General features: G+C 38.4%; 1 protein-coding gene across 6 annotated transcripts in view; it reads right to left on the bottom strand.

The window, feature by feature from the left end:
• Window positions 1-18,611, bottom strand: part of CHD1L (chromodomain helicase DNA binding protein 1 like) — a 124,856-nt gene that overhangs the window by 22,683 nt on the left and 83,562 nt on the right. For 4 of the 6 annotated variants that reach the window (XR_004671953.2, XM_034961768.3, XM_008961382.6 and 1 more), the window contains 10 exons: window positions 18,120-18,226; window positions 17,169-17,283; window positions 16,531-16,562; window positions 13,169-13,250; window positions 8,489-8,651; window positions 6,988-7,143; window positions 5,565-5,657; window positions 4,205-4,301; window positions 2,079-2,152; window positions 789-899 (listed from right to left, as the gene is read on the bottom strand). Coding sequence is in view for 5 of the 6 variants with exons in the window: in XM_034961768.3 (XP_034817659.1) it covers window positions 789-899; window positions 2,079-2,152; window positions 4,205-4,301; window positions 5,565-5,657; window positions 6,988-7,143; window positions 8,489-8,651; window positions 13,169-13,250; window positions 16,531-16,562; window positions 17,169-17,283; window positions 18,120-18,226 (1,030 nt within the window). In the remaining variant the exon portion in view is untranslated. The remainder of the gene's footprint in view (window positions 1-788; window positions 900-2,078; window positions 2,153-4,204; window positions 4,302-5,564; window positions 5,658-6,987; window positions 7,144-8,488; window positions 8,652-13,168; window positions 13,251-16,530; window positions 16,563-17,168; window positions 17,284-18,119; window positions 18,227-18,611) is intronic. The other 2 variants (XM_063605870.1, XM_034961967.3) reach the window with 2 other exon arrangements.

An 18,611-nucleotide genomic window follows, 5' to 3' on the forward strand; every position in this document is an offset into this window, starting at 1 on the left:
CACATCCAGCTAAGTTTTGTATTTTTTCAAGTAGAGACGGGGTTTCACCATGTTGGCCAGGCTGGTCTCAAACTCCTCACCTCCAGTGATCCACCCACCTCAGCCTCCCAAAGTGCTGGGATTACAGGCATGGGCCACCGTGCCGGCCTTTTTTTTTTTTTTTTTTTCAGACACCACAATGACTTAGAGAATCATTTCATCTCCAAGAGCTGATTTCAAATTATGTAACAGTAAATGAAAGCACTCTGTAACTGGTAAAGCATTACAAATGTCATAATATTCACGATTTAAATCATATATGGACGATGTCATAAATAATTCTAAAAAGTTGGTATTTTCAACATAATCACATTTTTTAACAACTAGATTTTTGTTAAGCTTTTCAGCATTATTCCAGAAATACTTATAGAGGAAGGACAACTAGTAGACAAGCTGTTACCTTATTTCCCAAATTCACGGTTGGGAAGAAGAGCTACTTCCACTGAATGTAAATGAAACATTCCACAAAATCACATAAATCTTTCAGGACATTCCCAGGTCAATGGTCAAAGCAGATTAGAATTACTTTCCAATAACCCCAGGTTTCAGCCTTACTTCTTTGCTGAGATGACAGTTTGGACAGGCTGGATAGAAAAGAGCACCATGCTTGATGTCCAGTACCTTGTTTTACATTCAATAGCAACCTCACCTTTCAGAGAATTAAGGAAAAAAGTGTACTAACCGTTGGGATGTAATAGTACTCTAATATCCCTCATTTGTCTGTTTCCATTAATGCCTTTGCAGCCTACCTGCCCTAGTACTCAGGAGAAAAATGAAAATGGGCTGCTGTCCAAAGTTCTTAATGGCCAAGTGTCTCTCTTCTCCTCTCACAGAACCATCCACACGCTCATAGCTGTAGCCTTTACAGAGAGGAAGAAAAACAGAAATCTTAACCCTTTTCAAGTAGTCTTTGGGGAATAAAAAATTAAGCCCAAAACCAAAGGCCAATTTTGTCCCTTTCCATATACAGGCACAGCCCTACTTTAAGCAAATCCCAAAGGGAAAAATGTAAATTAACAGGGACAATTATCATTTTACAAAATAACTCACCATAACATAATCCTCTGGATTTTTTAAATATATGCAGTTGAAGTCTTTGGCACTTATGAAGTTAATACTCAGTTTTGACTATTCTCAAGCAACCCTGAGCATCTATCCTGTGTGATAGTTTCAACTTTGCTGAGATGTAATTCTTATGTAAACAGAAGACAAGCGCTTGGAGGCAGGTGAGTGAGCCCCTTCTAACAGTCCAGCAATGTGCCTTTCAGTGAGGCTTTAGAGTTCGCCACCTGCCTCCATGCATCCGTGTGGGGAAGGGGAGCTACAAGATCAGGCTGTTTATGCATCTGGGAACCCCTCAATGGCCAGTGGCATGTGCCAACGGCATTTCTGCAAGTGTCCACTGGACCAGGTATACTGCGAAACTCAGACACCCGGTCTGAACTACTTTTTTAAATTGTAAGGTCTGGAGCTGTTCAACATTGGGCTCAAGATCAACTCATGTTAGAGCCTTTTCTCATCATCTCACACAAATCTTATTACATATTAAACAGACTTCCCAGGTAATAACCTACATTCTTTATTGTCTATGCAGAAAAAGTTGCTCTTACTTTTCCCCTGGCTTATTTGTTATCTCTATAATTTCAATATTCACCTTTTCACTGATCATGAGTAAGTGCTCAACTGTTGAGGTGAATACAATACAATTACAAGACGCTAAAAGCTCTAGTCACTGAAACTTTATCACACATTTTCAAAAACATTTCCACAACATTTGCTCCACGGCCCATAATTTTAAATCATGTAACTGATGAGAACGTGGGTGTTTATTTCTGCCCACGTGCCTCTTCTCTGCTGTCCATCCTTGCCTTCACACATCACTCTCCTCTCGCCTTACTTTTGATTTTTTTGGTTCTGAATAATGTTCTCACCCTGCTTTCCTTTGTAATATTCTCATATCCCATATTATTCTTCATGGACCTATCTGGACTGTTAAGTCTAACAGAGCCTTAGGTAATGTAGTGGCCAAAAGGTGTCACCTCTGTAATCCATATAGTCTTGGAGAATATCCAACATCTGGGTCATTTGGGAGAAAAGTAAAACCCGATGGCCCCTGGCAAGAAAAAGAAAAGGAAACACTGCCAAGTCTAGTGTTATTTAAGGTCAATTTCCCTCAGGCAAAATTTACCAAACAATAAAAGTTTATAAATAAATACCAAAGTAGAAATATAAATGTCATATGATTTATAGACTGCCTCAGAAACTCCAAATGCTTTCTATGAGAATACACCTCCACAGGTAGCTGTATCCCTCAGAGCAGTCATCCTCAAACTAGAGTGGAGATTATTCCCAGGGGACGTGTCAATGCAACAGGGGATAGAAGCCCTAGAATAAACAAGGTGCCTCTTTCTGGAATGTCAATTTGCTCAATGGAAAGAAATATAAGCTTTCATTTTAGTAGCAAAATAAATACAGACATGTGAAGAGTAAAATGCAAAATTCAAATACACACACACAAAAAAAGAAAAGAAAAACTGGAGACTGAAGAAAGCCTGTGGTCAGTCATCTACAACTATTCCCTGTTTGGGGGTGTAAAGTCACTATCCTCTCATCTACAGCTATATGGGTTGAAAAGTCTGAGAAGCATTACTTTAGAGAAGCAAGGGGTAAGTGATGTCTCATCTTCCATAACACGAGAAAATTTTTGTATAGCGAGAGGAGGGAAGAAAGGAGGCGGCAAAATGATGGAGTAAGTCAAGAACAAAGTCAAGCCTAGAGTCCCTTGTTACTGGCTGTTATTTTAAATTTGCATAAACAAAGAAGCACAGCACTGTCAAAACAATATTCTCATTATAAAAACTTATTTAATCTGAGCTTGCAACAAGTGTAAGAGGAAAAATTATGGGGAACTCTTTCAAGATTCAAGCCCCAAATGGGTAGAGAAAGCAACGAACCTGAAAACCTCAATTCTAATCTCATTTCTACCATTTGTTGGCTGTGTGACCTTGGGCAAGTCATATAACCTTTCTGGGTCTGTGAAATAAAAAACTGGCCAGAAGGCATTTATAGGTCCTTCTCCAACTCTAACATACTTATGGCAGATATATGAGAACCAATGAAATACAGTAAGACATGAAATTATTTAACTTGCACATTCCTAAAGTTGAGCAATTTTGCCAAATCTGAAGTTTTAGATTAGTTCAGGCCATACCTAAGACAGTCATTCCAAAGGGATAATTTTGAAACCCATGGGAATCTGGGCTTTTCCTAGACTCCTCTAGAAAGAGAGAACTCTGGTGACTAGGAGGATTAGGTATAAGCTGAACACATGGCTGTTGAACACTAACTGAACCTGGTCTTTTTTTTTTTTTTTTTGAGATGGAGCCTCGCTCTGTCACCAGGCTGGAGTGCAGTGGCATGATCTCGGCTCACTGCAACCTCTGCCTCTAGGGTTCCAGTGATTCTCCTGCCTCAGCCTCCCGAGTAGCTGGGGCTACAGGCGCCTGCCACCACACCCGGCTAATTTTTGCATTTTTAGTAGAGACAGGGTTTCACCATGTTGGCCAAGATGGTCTCGAGCTCTTGACCTCATGATCCGCCCACCTCAGCCTCCCAAAGTATTGGGATTACAGGCGCGAGCCACAGTGCCTGGCTCTGAACCTCGTCTTCTAATGCGCAACTCATGTCCCTGAGAAAGAGTCCTTCAAGTTCCCCTTGAGTTTAAATCAAACCCCACAGGTTAACAAAAATGAATGTTTACTGAGCCTTCATTATGTGTCAATTCAATGCCAAGTTACTAGCAGGCAACTATAAAAGAAATGCTCAGTGTTGTCTCTGTCCTTGTAGAGCCAAACAATATATAGTTGGAGTGATAACGGTAAACATAAACACCAGTTAATCAGACAGCAGATTACGGCAGCACATTGCCAAGTGCTGGATTAGGATTATAAGTGCTGTACAAATTCAGGAAACGAAAGAATGATTGTGGAAGGGGTGGGGTGGGATAGAATGGGGTAGGAGTGTAGTCACAGAGAAGGCAGAACCTGAATCAGTGTTAAGAAAAAAAAAGAAAACTGGAATTGGCCTGAACAACTCAGTGAGTTCCTCAATAGTCAGGTTTTAACAGTCATTAGCTCAGAGCAGCAAATGTGAACCTACCACCTACCCAGAATACAGGAATGCTAGTAGCTTATCCAGCAGGTGAAGCTTCCCACTAGCCTCAATCAGGTGGTCTCCAACTTCAAAAGGCTCCGGCTCCACACCTAGAAAAGAAAGAACCCACTCCCAGTAATGTGCCCTCAGTAAGGGCAGAAGCCAGTAGCTAGGCTACAGGAAGAGAAGCCAAAAGCTCCTCATATAAGTAGTTGTTTGCATGATGATCTCAGTCCTGCTTAACACCAATTACACAGCCTAGCACATCCAACAAGCCTAATAAACATCTGTGTAAGGAATAAAACCACTCTTCAGGAAACTGAGACAGAAGAAGATGCTAAAGGTCAAGGAGACCCAAAACTGAAATCGAGACTCACTCTATAAAATAAGTCAAAATGGCAGTCAGAATAACCTGGAGGACTTCTTTCAAAACCTATGTGTTCCCAACACCCCCTCCTCTTAAAAAAAGTTCTCATATGCACCTACTTGAGATTTTGTGCAATCTTTAAACAGTTTGTAGCACTATTTGGCAGAGATTCCCTTAAAGTGACTGCAGCAAGCCCTCTGTACTGATCCTATCTAGAGTCTCCATGGCCACAGGAGTGCTTGCTCCAAGGGCTACCAATCAGGGAATCAAAAAAGCCCCAGTCTGAAGAAAAACAAAAACACCACACATCAAAATTCCTAGGATGCAGCTAAAGCGGTGCCCAGGGGAAAATTTACTGAGGTCTGTATGATGAAGGGGAAGCAACAAAGGAGACTGAGAAGGAGCAGATGGAGAAGAGAAAGTATATCCCAGAAGCTGAGGGACGAAAGTGCTTCAAGAAAGAAGTGATTAGCTGTGCCAAAGGCTTCTGAGAGGGTAACTGAAATGTGAACTAACAAATAACCATTGATTGGGCAACAAGGAGATCATTAGTGAACCTGGAATAGCGGTGAGGAAAGGCTGACTGAGTCAATTCAAGACAATGGGAAATCTAATCACGAAGAAATGATTTTTAAGAACCCAGATTATCATGCATTCCACAAAACCACTGGTCTTGATTCTTCATGTAATGAAAGAAAAAAAACGCTGAAGAATGTTTCTAGATTATAGAAGAATAAAGAAACATGGCAAATGCAATGCAGGGTCTGCAGGATCTAAGACTGGATCGTGGATTTAACAAAAAAAGAAAAACATAGCCAGAAGGGATATTACCGGGCCAACTGAAGATATCTGAACATGAATATATGAGTTAATACCAATACAGAGAAATTGAGAATAAACAAAGTAGACAAAGTAAGTATATGCAATTATTTTGAAGAATTTTGGTATGATTTGGCCACAGAAACATTACCAAGGAATAATGTGGGGTGAAAAGGCACTGTCTCACCATCAAACAAATATGGGTGATCCACACACTTTCGAAGCTGGGACAAAATGTTCTGTAGTTTAACTTTCTTTGCCGTCTCATTTTCAAATGCATCTGAAATTTTAAAAAAAGAGAGAGACAGAAAGAGATGGCCTACTGAACAAAACAGAAACCAAAACCCTGAGTTTTTACAAGTAACCTTAATCATTTCAATTATATCCTTTGAACCTATACTAACCTCCCAAATTTCACTGAATTGTATTGAGAATTAACAGCATGTTCACATAAAATTTCCTCAACCATTTTGTTTCAAGAAAGACCCTCAACTATAAATTGAACTCAGAAGTACTCTGTTACTCTTTTGCAAATTCTAAATTTTCTTTAACTGTTGTTGTGGAGTCAAGGGACAAAAAAGTGCAATTTGAGAAATTATTTCACTATCTTTCCCTTGTCACTTCCAATTCCTCCCAGTGAATTTGATTCAACAAAAAAGTTTTGCACTCTCTTAAATACAGCAGTTCCCCCTTACCCATGGGGAATATGTTCCAAAACCCCCAGTGGATATTGGAAACCATGGATAGTACCAAACCCTATATGTATTCTGTGTTTTTTCCCATACGTACCTATGATAAAGTTTAATTTGGCACAGTAAAATATTAACGTCTCATAATAAAATACAACAATTATAACAATATTCTATTCACAATGTCACAGACAGATTTGTTCTTAGCAATCTCAGCATATAATTGTTTTTCATTTTTTTATTGAGAACTTTAACCTTTTTTGCTTAAAGGAAGCACTTTATGGCTTCTTTAGAACATCCAAAATGCAGGCATCACTACTCTTGTGCTTTGGGGCCATTTTTAAGTAAAATAAAGGTCAGTTGAACAAAAGCACTGTGATACCATGACTATTGGACTGATGACAGAGCAGGCTACTAATGCTGACGGCGTGGATACGCAGAACAAAAGGAGCATTCATGTCCTGGGTGGAACACAGTGAGATTTCATCATGCTACTAACAACAGAGTTTGATTTAAAATTTATGAATTATTTTTGGAATCTTCATTTAATATTTTCAGACTGCAGTTCAGTGCAGAACTGAAACCCTGGAAAGCAAAACTGTGAATGAGGGTGGACTACCGTATCTGACAGGGTGGGAGGATGAAAGACATGACTGGGACACCTGGAAGTGTTTGCTTAATTACAGGCACTAAGAAAAACTGAGTGAGGGGAGAAAAGGAAATTTCACAACTGCAACAACCAAGGCTGTTACCTTTAAGATGCTCTGCCACAGTCCCACTGTAGCCGACCAGAATTATTCAGAATACAAAATTCCATCCCATATTCTTGGGATCATACAAATGAGTGTGATTATAAAATATTTTACTACCTGAAATCACATCCTCATTTAGTTTCTAAATGGACAAGTGCCCTCTGATTACCTAGGTCTTTCATCAAAATGGCCTTGTAGTATTTCTTCTGCAATGCTGACATGCCATGGTATATCACTACTTCTGTCTTCTTGGGAAGCTCTGTAGCTACCTCAGCTTTCACTCGCCTCAGCAGAAATGGCTGCAAGAGTTTGTGCAGTTCACTTGCTACATAAGGAAAAAAAATACAAGAAGTGTGGGACAAAAGTAGAACCAAGGCAATGAACCCTAGAGAACTTAAAGAAATTTATTTTTGTTTCTTATTTCACGCTTATTTTGCATTCTAGGCCAGTATGGTCATTTTTTTACAGTATTTCTTTCTTCATTGGGATCATCTTTTTTCTGGAATCATGACTTGTTCTTAGCCCAAGAACGAGGAACACTCAAATAACTTATCTCATTTGCACAAAGCTGTTTTGTTTCCAGAATATTTTTGCGTTTAATCTCATTGATCAGCATAACAGCTTAGAAATTTCAAGTGAGGAATACTGTCCCCATTTTTATAGCTAAGTTAAGTGAGGCTCAGAAATTAGGCAACTTATCCAAAGTCACACAGCTGGATGTGAATGTGGCCAGCATTCAAATTTGGCTCTTTGACTTAAAATCCGTTCTTTCCCCAGATGTCTTGAATTTCAAAAATTATTCTAAATTAGAATTATACTACCTGTAGGATTGCCAGATACACAAATGGAAATACAGATGCCCAGTTAAACTTGAATTTCAAATAAATAATGAACAACTTTTTAACACAAGTGTGTCCCATGTAATACAAGTATCTCATGCATTTGACTAGAAGTCTTATATTTTGTCAGGTCACCCAAAACATGGGAGTAATCAGAGCAGGTTCGCCAGGTAATCTTCAGTCTATGGTCTGGAGATTTTTGCTATGAGAAGCCCCCTCAAACTCATACTTACCCAACACATACAAACTCACTAGTTGGCATACCTCCTACCTGTTTTGAAAAATCATCCCAGGATCATATCACAGGGATAGATGGATAATCCTACAACACAGAGGGGCAAAGATACAAGAACAGAAGACTACAACTCTTGGCTGTATGAATGAGGAAGGGTTCCCATCCCAGAATTCTGGTTTTGGTGCAGCATTAAAAGAAATACCAGTGCTGTAGTATGCTGAACAGTAGTTTGGGACTACAGCACCCACATTCTTTTCTCCCTCGGGAAGTGACTTATAAAGTTAACAAAGCCTTTATAGAAATTACAAGTTGGAAAAAAAAGTCTGCAAATCAGCAGGCACCTTCTATTTCTTCCAAAAATGAACTAAAGAAGCCCTACTGCAGAATCACATAGCAAACAATTAAGAGAGGCATGAACAGCAGACAACTGGGAACAACATGTGTGACCTAACATCTCCCTAATATCAGCGGCTCTGTCTCCCTGGAAGGTGTCCTCTGGTCATCAATTCTCCTTCTTTTCTACCTATAACCATTATGCATGAGGATGGTTTCTGTGCCAAGGCTTCTTGGGGATGATTTGCAGGAAAGGAACTTGCCTGACTCAGATTCTTTCTCAATATCCTGGTAGCGTTGAATAAAATCTCCCACCTCTTCCTTGGAAAAGAGATCAGGCTCCACAAAACTGAGGAGGGAGTAGAGCTCTTGGAGGCTGTTCTGGATGGGAGTTCCGGTCAACAGGAGACTGAAGACTACTGAGAACTCAAATACATAAATAAATAAAATAAAAATTCCATAACACTGGAATGCAAGGCTGAGTTACCCATCACAACCTTTACCCACACAGAGAGAGGCATGATTTAATGGAATGACTGAGGGGACATGAAATCAGATGGCTCAGGTTGAAGCTGCAAACTAGCTGTTTGATGCAGATGAAATAATACCTCTTCAGTTTCAACTATAAGAAGGGGATAATAATCCTGTGAAGAAAACACTGTTATATAAGGATGTAGTAACACTTTGTGAACTCTGAAGTATTGCATGAGAATTTAATATGGCTGTTATTACTGAATTTAGATGGGGATTCAAACTATGTGTTACTGCCTGTGTCGGGGAGTCTACTGAGGTATCTGAGACACAATGCACATGCTCATGCAGTTTGAGAATCCAACCCTACAGCATCAGGCCCCACTGCAAGCAATAAGCAAGATTTATAATAGGAGACTTTCCTTTTATAAAATTTAATGGTGCATCAGATGCAAGATGTCAAGATTTCTGGATGTTTCTGGACACAGCACCACAGAGAATCTTAAATGGAAAAAAAATTTCCTTAAATTTTCAACAACAAAGAAGAACACCAAGATGCAAGATGTCAAGATTTCTGGATGTTTCTGGTGATCACAGAGAATCTCAAATGGAAAAAAAAATGTCCTTAAATTTCGAACAACAGAGAAGAACACCAAGAGTAAGAGAGACATGAAGTAGAAGGTTAGGAAGGTTCTGGTGTCTCTGGAGATCACAGAGAATCTCAAATGGAAAAAAAATGTCCTTAAATTTTGAACAACAGAGAAGAACACCAAGAGTAAGAGAGACATGAAGTAGAAGGTCAGGAAAAAGAAGAAAAGATATTAGGTCAAGCAAAAGATATTCTCTAAACTGACATTCACAAGAACTTACACCAGTAGAATTAAACAATACATCAAAATGAGGAAGCCATATCTTGACATCTTGTGTATGTATATCTTTTTTTTTTTTTTTTTTTTTTTTTGAGACAGGGTCTTGCTCTGTCACCCACGCTGGAGTACAGTGGCATGATCTCGGCTCACTGTAACCTCCTCCTCCCGGTTCAAGTGATCTTCCCACTTCAGCCGCCCCAGTAGCTGGAGCTACACACACTCACCACCACATTCAGCTAATTTCTTAAATTTTCTTATAGAGACAAGGTCTCACTATGTTGCCCAGGCTGCTTTTGAACTCCTGGGTTCAAGTGATCTTCCTGCCTCGGCCTCCCAAAGTGCTAGGATTACAGGTGTGAGCCTGTAATTACAGCCTGTTTTAAATGTCAAAACATAGTATGTAAACGTATATATACATATGTATGTATGTAAGTGTATCTATGCACATACATACATATGTATATACACATTTACAAACGTGTATGTATACACGTATATACACAATATTTTGATATTTAAAATAATATACATTTTGACTTTTTAAATAATATATATGCATATATACATTACTTTTTGGGTGTATACACACAGCAAAGATTATGGCAGCACATACACCATTAAACCATTAAAGTGTTAATGTAGGAGTAAGATTACTGGGATGTTTTCCTTTTCTTCTTGTCTTTCTATATTTTGATTTGGAGGGGGGGCCATAGGAAGACACTGCTTTTATAATACAAAAAATGATAAATGAATAACACAATCAATGAAAACAGATGTAAACAATTTTTTTTTTGCCATCTCCCTTTTTTATTTGTTTCTTTTTAAATGTCTAATCAATGTCTACCCATTCATGGTTGTTCTGCTTGTTAGTTGATGTTTTTGTAGTATTTCAAGTATGGGAACTTGTCAAAAGTAATGTTTCCAATCATCAATTCACATTCTTACAATATGTGTTCACCAAGTAAAGAGCTGAGGTGAATGAAGGCTGTGAGGTCACAAAGGAAACCAAGGCTGCTAGTCGCTACAGGTAACTTACCCTATGACACAAATTAACATTTTGATTCAGTTAGGTCCATTTTGGGATCAAAATTTATAACTGGGTAAAGATTCAGAGACCATCTCTGTTTGTAAATAGTATTTTGTAAGCTTTTTTGTGTGTGTATAAAATACTTTGCAAACATTTTCCATGGTATTAAATATTCTTCTACATAATTGTTCTTGGTAGCCTTACCTTTTGCAAATGCACTGTATGAATGTCGCATAAATTGTACAACCAATTCCCTATATTTTACATTTAGGTTGCTTCCAACTATTTTTTTTTTTTTTTGAGACAGAGTCTCGCTCTGTCGCCCAGGCTGGAGTGCAGTGGCGCAATCTCGGCTCACTGCCAGCTCCACCTCTCAGGTTTATGCCATTCTCCTGCCTCAGCCTCCCAAGTAGCTGGGACTACAGGCGCCCACCACCACGCCCAGCTAATTTTTTGAATTTTTTAGTAGAGACGGGGTTTCACCGTATTAGCCAGGATGGTCTCGATCTCCTGACCTCGTGATCCACCCATCTCGGCCTCCCAAAGTGCTGGGATTACAGGCGTGAGCCACTGTACCCGGCTGGTTGCTTCCAACTTTTATAAACTGAAAACAATATTAGGGGGAAATAAAAAACGGCAGTATCCCCCTCCCCATCTCAGCCCAATAAATACATGTATTTTCTTTCCAACTAGTTATCTGCAACCCAAGCTTCATCTAAAAAGGAATGCTTAGATGACCCAGAACCATTTCTTCACTTAATCCCTCTGAGCCTTAGTTTCCTTATGAATAGCAAGAAAAGGCTCTGGGGCCAGCAACAGAACTTAGCTTTCCCACTCCAAATCCAGGTTCTTTTACTATGCCTGCTTCTCTCCTCCCGTTTTAAATTAGTAAACTGGCACAGTAGTTTATGAAGCCATCTTTCATAAGGTTAGATGCCAGGATATGACAACTGCTATGGATTGAATGTGTTTCCTTCAAAATTCAGGTGTTGTCAATGTAATATTATTAAGAGGTAGCGCCTTTAAGAGGTGGTTAGTTCATAAGAACTTTTCCCTCGTGAATAAGATTAAAGCCTTTATATATATAAAAAAAAAAGTGTCATGCAGCATTTGGATAGCTTGCTCTTCTGCTCCCTCTTGCCCGTCCACCTTCTGTCATGTGAGGATGCAGTTAAGAAGGCTCTTGCCAAATGCTGGCACCTTGATCTTGGACTTCCCAGCCTCTAGAACGGTGATAAATAAATTTCTGCTCATATGAATTACCCAGTCTGTGAAAAACAGACCAAGACAAGCTCTCAGAAGGAGATACTGTTAAAAGTCCCTACAAAGAAAGCAAAGGACACCAGGGATAGAGGGGGCCCCGCCAGGGGACAGCGACCTTTGAGACTGGGCTAATAATACACAGTGATCGTATCTACATTAAGACTCTAAAAACTGCAACTTTTAGACCAGTAAAAATAGAATTCATATCTAAGACTTTCCTCCAAGTGACCTCTAAATTTATTAATTGGTTTATTATAGGACAAGGACCAAACTTCAATTATCATCACAGAAATTAACATATGTGGTCTCATCAATGAATAAATCTTTACCAGGTCAATAAAAAGGGTATTTCACATCGCACTGACTCCTCGGAAAAAAGGGCCAATCTAGGGTACAATGGTATTTCTCATCTACTTTGCCAGAATGATGCAAGAGATCCAGAGAAAGGAATGAAAGCAAGTGTATTATGCTCAAAAGTAGGACAAAGACAAGACAAACTGGAGGTAATATTCAATAGCATGTAATTCGTCTCTTCATGAACCCAGGTGAACTATCAAATTTTTTCAACAGGTAAATTGGGGGGAAGGGTACAACATGTCTGATATATCTACTACTGCACAAAGAAGAATTATAATAAGATTTTTTAAGAGAAATTGTCCCTTTGAAGATAATCAAAAGAGAGTTGAAACATCTGAAATAAAATGCATTCTATTGGGGTAGGGTTCTTATTCACCAGATATTAGTAAACCTATCTCCAATATAAAAGAAAGAAGTTAGGCCATATTTAGTACTTCTTCTGTCTTCCATAAAATGTTCATTTAGCCCTGCAGAAATCGAACTCGAAAAAAGGTTTCAATTTAATTGACTCTATATAGGCCTAAACTAGTATTTTTTAAAGGGAGTTACGAAGAAAAGATGAATATGTGGAGCACAGAGGATTTTTAGGGCAGTGAAACTACTCTGTATGATACTATAACAGTAGATATCATGGTATTGTACATTTGTCCAAACCTACAGAATGCACACCACCAAGAGTGAACCCGAATGTAAACTATGGACTTTGGGTGATAGCGATGTATCAACGTAGGTTCATCAGTTGCAACAACTGTGCCACTCTGGTGGAGTATGTTGATAATGGGTGAAGCTGTACAAGTGTGGGGACAGGGGACAGCTGTACATGTGTGGGGACATATGCATGGGAAACATCTGTAGTTTCTGTTCAATTTTGTTGTGAATCTAAAATTACTCTAAAATATAATGTCTATTTAAAAAGAAGGGGTTATATAAAAACTAAGGCTACACTGTAAGTTTACCTCTGACAAGGTCTTATGCAGCAGGGAGCTTTGGTTTTTCAACCTGTGAGCTTCATCCACAACAAGAACACTCCAAGGGAATCTGTGAGAGAAAACCCAAGCTTTCAGTTTTGTGTAATTTAAACACATATTTCACAATCAAAAGTCTTACTACAAAACTGTGACTGTTATTAAAAAGACTTAACAGTAAGCCCCTTCTATTACAAATGCCACCAAATTACCTTCCTATCTGAGAGGCTACATGTGCATAATACAATATCTGGATAAGGTAGTAAAACCAAGGGATTTTTTTTTTTTAACAAAATGGGAAAGACCTATGCAGAAAGGAAGAAGCCAGAGACAGAAAGGAAAAGGAAACATTTATGATCTCCTACTTTGTGCCAGACACTAACCTCAGGGCTTTATGTGTTATTTAGTCTAAAAGAGTATAGCAAGCAGACAATTGTGCTCATTTTACTAATAAAGACACTAAAGCTCAGAAAGGTTAGGTGACTTGGTGAAGGTCATAAAGACAGAGCTGATGTTCAAACAGAAGAAAAAAATCAGGAGACAGTGGTGTTGTAGGAACTTAAGAAGTGTGACTTTAAAATGGGTAAGTGGTGAGCAGAGTCAAATCTCACAGAGATGTCCAGGAAGATATATCCACTGAATTTGTTGACATGGAAGTCATTAGTGGCTGTTGCCAGAGCACATTTTGTAGCATACTGTGTCACATCAGCAATTTCTCAAGAAGTTTCAGTCATAAAAGCAAATACTTTGACAAATACTACTGAGAAGCTATTTAAGAAAAATTCAAAATACAGAAAAAGATATATGAGGGAATGTTTCAAGTTGTATTATTTAAAACAGCAAAAAATTGAAAATAACCTAAATGTCCAATAATAGGTAGTAAAACACTACATGGCATTTTAAATCATAAATATGATTATGTTGCAATTTAAAAGGCCTATAGAATAATAAAAAAGATATAAATATCATGTATCCTCTTTTACAAATGTGAAAGCCATGCAAAAGATAATAAAGTGAAAATTATAAGATGTTTAACTTTTTATTTTGATTATAAACATTCTGGAATCCCATTACATTATTTTCATATTTAAAAAACTAAATGTATATACAGGTAAAACAGAACACTGGAAAAATAGTAGGTATGGAAAGGAAAATTCCTCCAAAATTAGAGAAAGATCTTGAGCAGAGGTTCACCTTACAAGGAGGAGGCCCTCTTCCTGAGGCTACAGAGAAACTCCAGAGGACAGGAAGAGGAACAGAGGTCCCTATGACATTACCATTCACCTACTGAGAGAAGCGAGTAGAGGGAGGACTGAGGGTCCAAAGAGAGTGCAGGAAGTCGAAGGAGAAGGTTGGGTGGCATGAGCAGAGGATGCATTTAAGGATGACAAGAAACAAAGGTCCAGTTGAAGTTGCACAGTGGTCATGAGATAAGGTATGGAAGTTTCTCTAGGATGGTGCCTGGCTCTGTTTGAATTAGCTTTCAAAACAGATTAGGTCCTATTCCCTTGTGAAGAACTAGACATTTAGGTGTCCAAAAAATGCTTGTTCAGTGAAACAGGCTACAGAGAGGTGGATTTTGGCTCATGAAAGGAAGTGGGTCAAATCACTTATCAAAGGATACTCTAAATGATGTCCCCTGAAGAGGAAAAGATGGGGGAAATCCAGCACTGAATGGAAAGTTGGATGAGGTAACTTCTAATCCTCTTGATCCAAAGAGTTTTACAAGTCTATTGTCCAAAACATTTCAAATTTTTCATATTTGTAACATGCACAGCCTTAACTCTCCATAATAAATCTCTTTAGGGCAGAGATGATATTACACTTCCCTGCTATTCTCAGAATGTACAATACAGCAATAAGCAATATAACCTTCCAAATATATTGAAAGAATGTATCTATGTTGTTGGGATTCATACTACAGGACAGCATTATAAATGTCCCTCTGTTACTTAGGTTTTTAAATCTACCTGAAAATGCACTGAAAACCGATGATCTGAAATAGAAAGATTCTATTTCTGCTGAATAATGTAAAACTCCAGTACAACTAGCTATTTTGAAAAGTTCTCTTAAAAAGAGGCTCCACAGCACCAAATGCTGGGTTTAAATGTCTGCTTTGCTATTTATCATCAGCAATGTAACCTTGGATGGGTTACCAAATCTCTTACTTTCCTCACCCGTAAAATGGATGATAATAGCTGCCTCGTGGGGTTTTCATGAAGATTAAATGGGATAATTTATGTAAAGTACCCAGCAACATTTATGTCCCAATTTTATTATCTTTTGAGACTTCCCATATATTGCTATGTATTATGGATATCTATACACTTCTCATCCCTCCACTGGAGTTTGTCTTCTTAGGGAAGCTCTATGATTTACTTTCCTGATATTGCCAATAACTCTCAGAACAATGTCTTTCCAGTGACTGACTTTCAACAAATATTAAGTTGAATATTAATAATAAAAAGAGAGGGAATGTATATCTTAAGAAAAATAAGATAATATGCTCACTTAAATGAAATACTAGATAGAAGTCATGAAATCTATGACCTGGCCTCTAGTATTTCAAAATAACATGAAAATAGAAATCCAACTCACAGGAACCTGGATAAGAAATAACATTTAAAATATTGATAAAATACTTTGAAAACAAAGATTTTTGAATATTAAAATACAGAATATCCACCTAACCATGTAATAACTACAGAGGTTATAGAGAAGGAAACCCTGTCAACATATCTTTCTTACCTAAACTCTAGCCCTTATTTAATCTGCATTGTAACTGTTATCTTGACATGATCCTATCATTCCCATTATTAGGTGGTATTGCTGAGTTTCTGATTTCATGGGCCAATATGAGGTTAACTAATTAGAGGTACACTTAAAACTCCCTTTCTAAAAAGTTAATTCGACGGCACTGATTGCTATTTTAGGTTATTTCCAGCAAACAGCTCAAATGGTTCTCCTTCTGTATTACAGCAAACTCTCCAAATGGTAGTACTGAAAGGGGTCTATGCAAGTTGCATGTAAAGAGCCTAATATCTATTAACCATACAAAGTATATTTAATCTCATTTAATTTTCGTAACAGCTATTTGAGGTAAGAAACAATTATCCTCATTTTACAGATGAAGAAGCTGAAGTTCATGGAGATTAAATAACGAACCCAAGGACACACAGCTAATGAGTAGAGGACTGTAAACACAGGACTCCCACCATGCCGCCTACCCATAAACAGAACTCATGGAAGACATACCAGACATGCCAGGAGAGGCAAAGTACTAAAACGTGAAGGAAAGACATGACATTCACAATATATTCAACCCAAGTTCTTAAATAGTACAACCTACTCACGATTTTAGAAATGATGCATCTTTCAAGCAAATCTGAAAAATTAGGAAGACACGTTATAAAGGCTGGCATTGATAAACTCTGATATTGATAAGCTAGTTTTCTGTGAACTCTCTTAAACTATAGGATTTATCTAAGTCTCATTTGTTCACTAAGTAAAAAAAGTTCTGAGAATAATTTCTAAGTAGTGCCATCTTAAAAACAAAGAGAAAAGCCTGATTAAGTGGAAGGTCAGTGGCACACACTGTCTTAGACTGAAAAACAAGGATTTAAAATAAGGCCGGAGCTGTCTTCCATTCCTATCCTCCAGTAACAGACGTGATTCCTCAGTCCACAAAACCCTTTCCCCTGCCTGCCTGCCTGCCTGACTTCTGTTCATCAACCAAGAGGCAGCTCAAGTGCCACTTCCTTGAGAAGCCTTCCCCCTTGATCCACCAAGAAAGGAAAAGATCGAACTAATTTGAAGCACAATGATCCTTCACTTCTTTTGGTTACAGCCCTCTTTTGAGAATCTGATGAAGGTAGACTCCCTGCCCAGAAAAGTGTGTGCTCTCAACAAAACTTAAATATAATTTCAGCAGACTCTACAACTTCTAAGGTCACAGGTTAGGAGTTCTCGCTATAGAGAAACGAATGAATACCTCATAGGTAGTCAGTAGCACATGAAAACGTGACTCCTGTTTCAGGTCTTGCTGAAGGCAGGCTCTTTCCTCCTTGTCGCCTGCATATGTTACACAGGAAAGACCTGGAGCAAATCTGAATCCAAGAAAAGAAGTAGATAAACATAAATACTAGATCCATGTGACAGGATGTGCATATCTGGAAAATTACATTTCATGGGAGGATTGCAATGTACAGAACTCATGAGGTCCTACAACCAGAGTCTTGGGGCTCTGAATCTTATCTAAAAAAATGGTTGAACCTCAGAGCGAGTTCCTATGTGAACAGGTAGAGGGATCAGATCTAAAAAGGTCTTGTGCTGACTCTAAAAATAAAACGATCTCTTCCACATGAGTTACTTCCTACATCACTATGAAAAATAGGCCGGGCGCAGTGGCTCACACCTGTAATCCCAGCACTTTGGGAAGCTAAGGCGGGCAGATCACATGAGGTCGGGAGTTTGAGACCAGCCTGACCAACATGGAGAAACCCGGTCTCTACTAAAAATACAAAATTAGCCAGGTGTGGTGACGCACGCCTGTAATCTCAGCTACTTGGGAGGCTGAGGCAGGAGAATCACTTGAACCTGGGAGGCGGAAGTTGTGGTGAGCCAAGATCGTGCCATTGCACTTCAGCCTGGGCAACAAGAGCAAAACTCTGTCTCAAAACAAACAAACAAAAAACAATGGCTTCTACTAAGTTCATCAATACTTACTATAAACGATTGCTGACCTTTAAATTGCCAAATAGTAATAATATTACTCTTCCCCTATTATATCCTCAGTGTCTACCTACACTCTATCAGCTCAAAGTTTTCTGGAATAAACTTACTAATTACGACAATAGGTTGTTTTATCATATTTTATACATCATCCAGAAAAAAAATCTTAATCAAGATAAACAATAAAATTTCAGCTACATCTACTCTGTACCTCTGCATTTCTTCTTTCCAGTTGCTCAAAACAGACAAGGGACAAAGAATCAGAAATGGCCCTTCATCATTTAATCTTCCTGCCAAATAAATGAAGAGAGCAATAGTCTGGAACACAGAAAAAGAAAGGCAGTTTTGATCACATTTCCCCATGAGAAACAACCATGAAGTTCCCACAACCCTGTAGGGAACACACACTCTTGTATAAGACTTGTTTTACAAAGAAATATTGTACAAACTTCCGCATATCAGGGGAGTAATCCATTCGTAGAGCGAAATCATGTAAGCCTCAATATACTTGCATGGAAATTTATGGAACTCAATTACTTCAGTAGTTAACAAGCAATGAGGCTCAATGTTTAGGTAATTGAACCTCTACTGTAAAGAAAAAGTCAGGAAAGACAATAGAAATCAATGAAAATCCAACTGATGGCCAAGATCTGCGATACTCTGAAAACATTAAGCAAGAAGTGCCAAGATATGACTGTAAAAA

The sequence above is a fragment of the Pan paniscus genome, chromosome 1, assembly GCF_029289425.2.
Source record: "Pan paniscus chromosome 1, NHGRI_mPanPan1-v2.0_pri, whole genome shotgun sequence".
Taxonomy (NCBI): domain Eukaryota; kingdom Metazoa; phylum Chordata; class Mammalia; order Primates; family Hominidae; genus Pan; species Pan paniscus.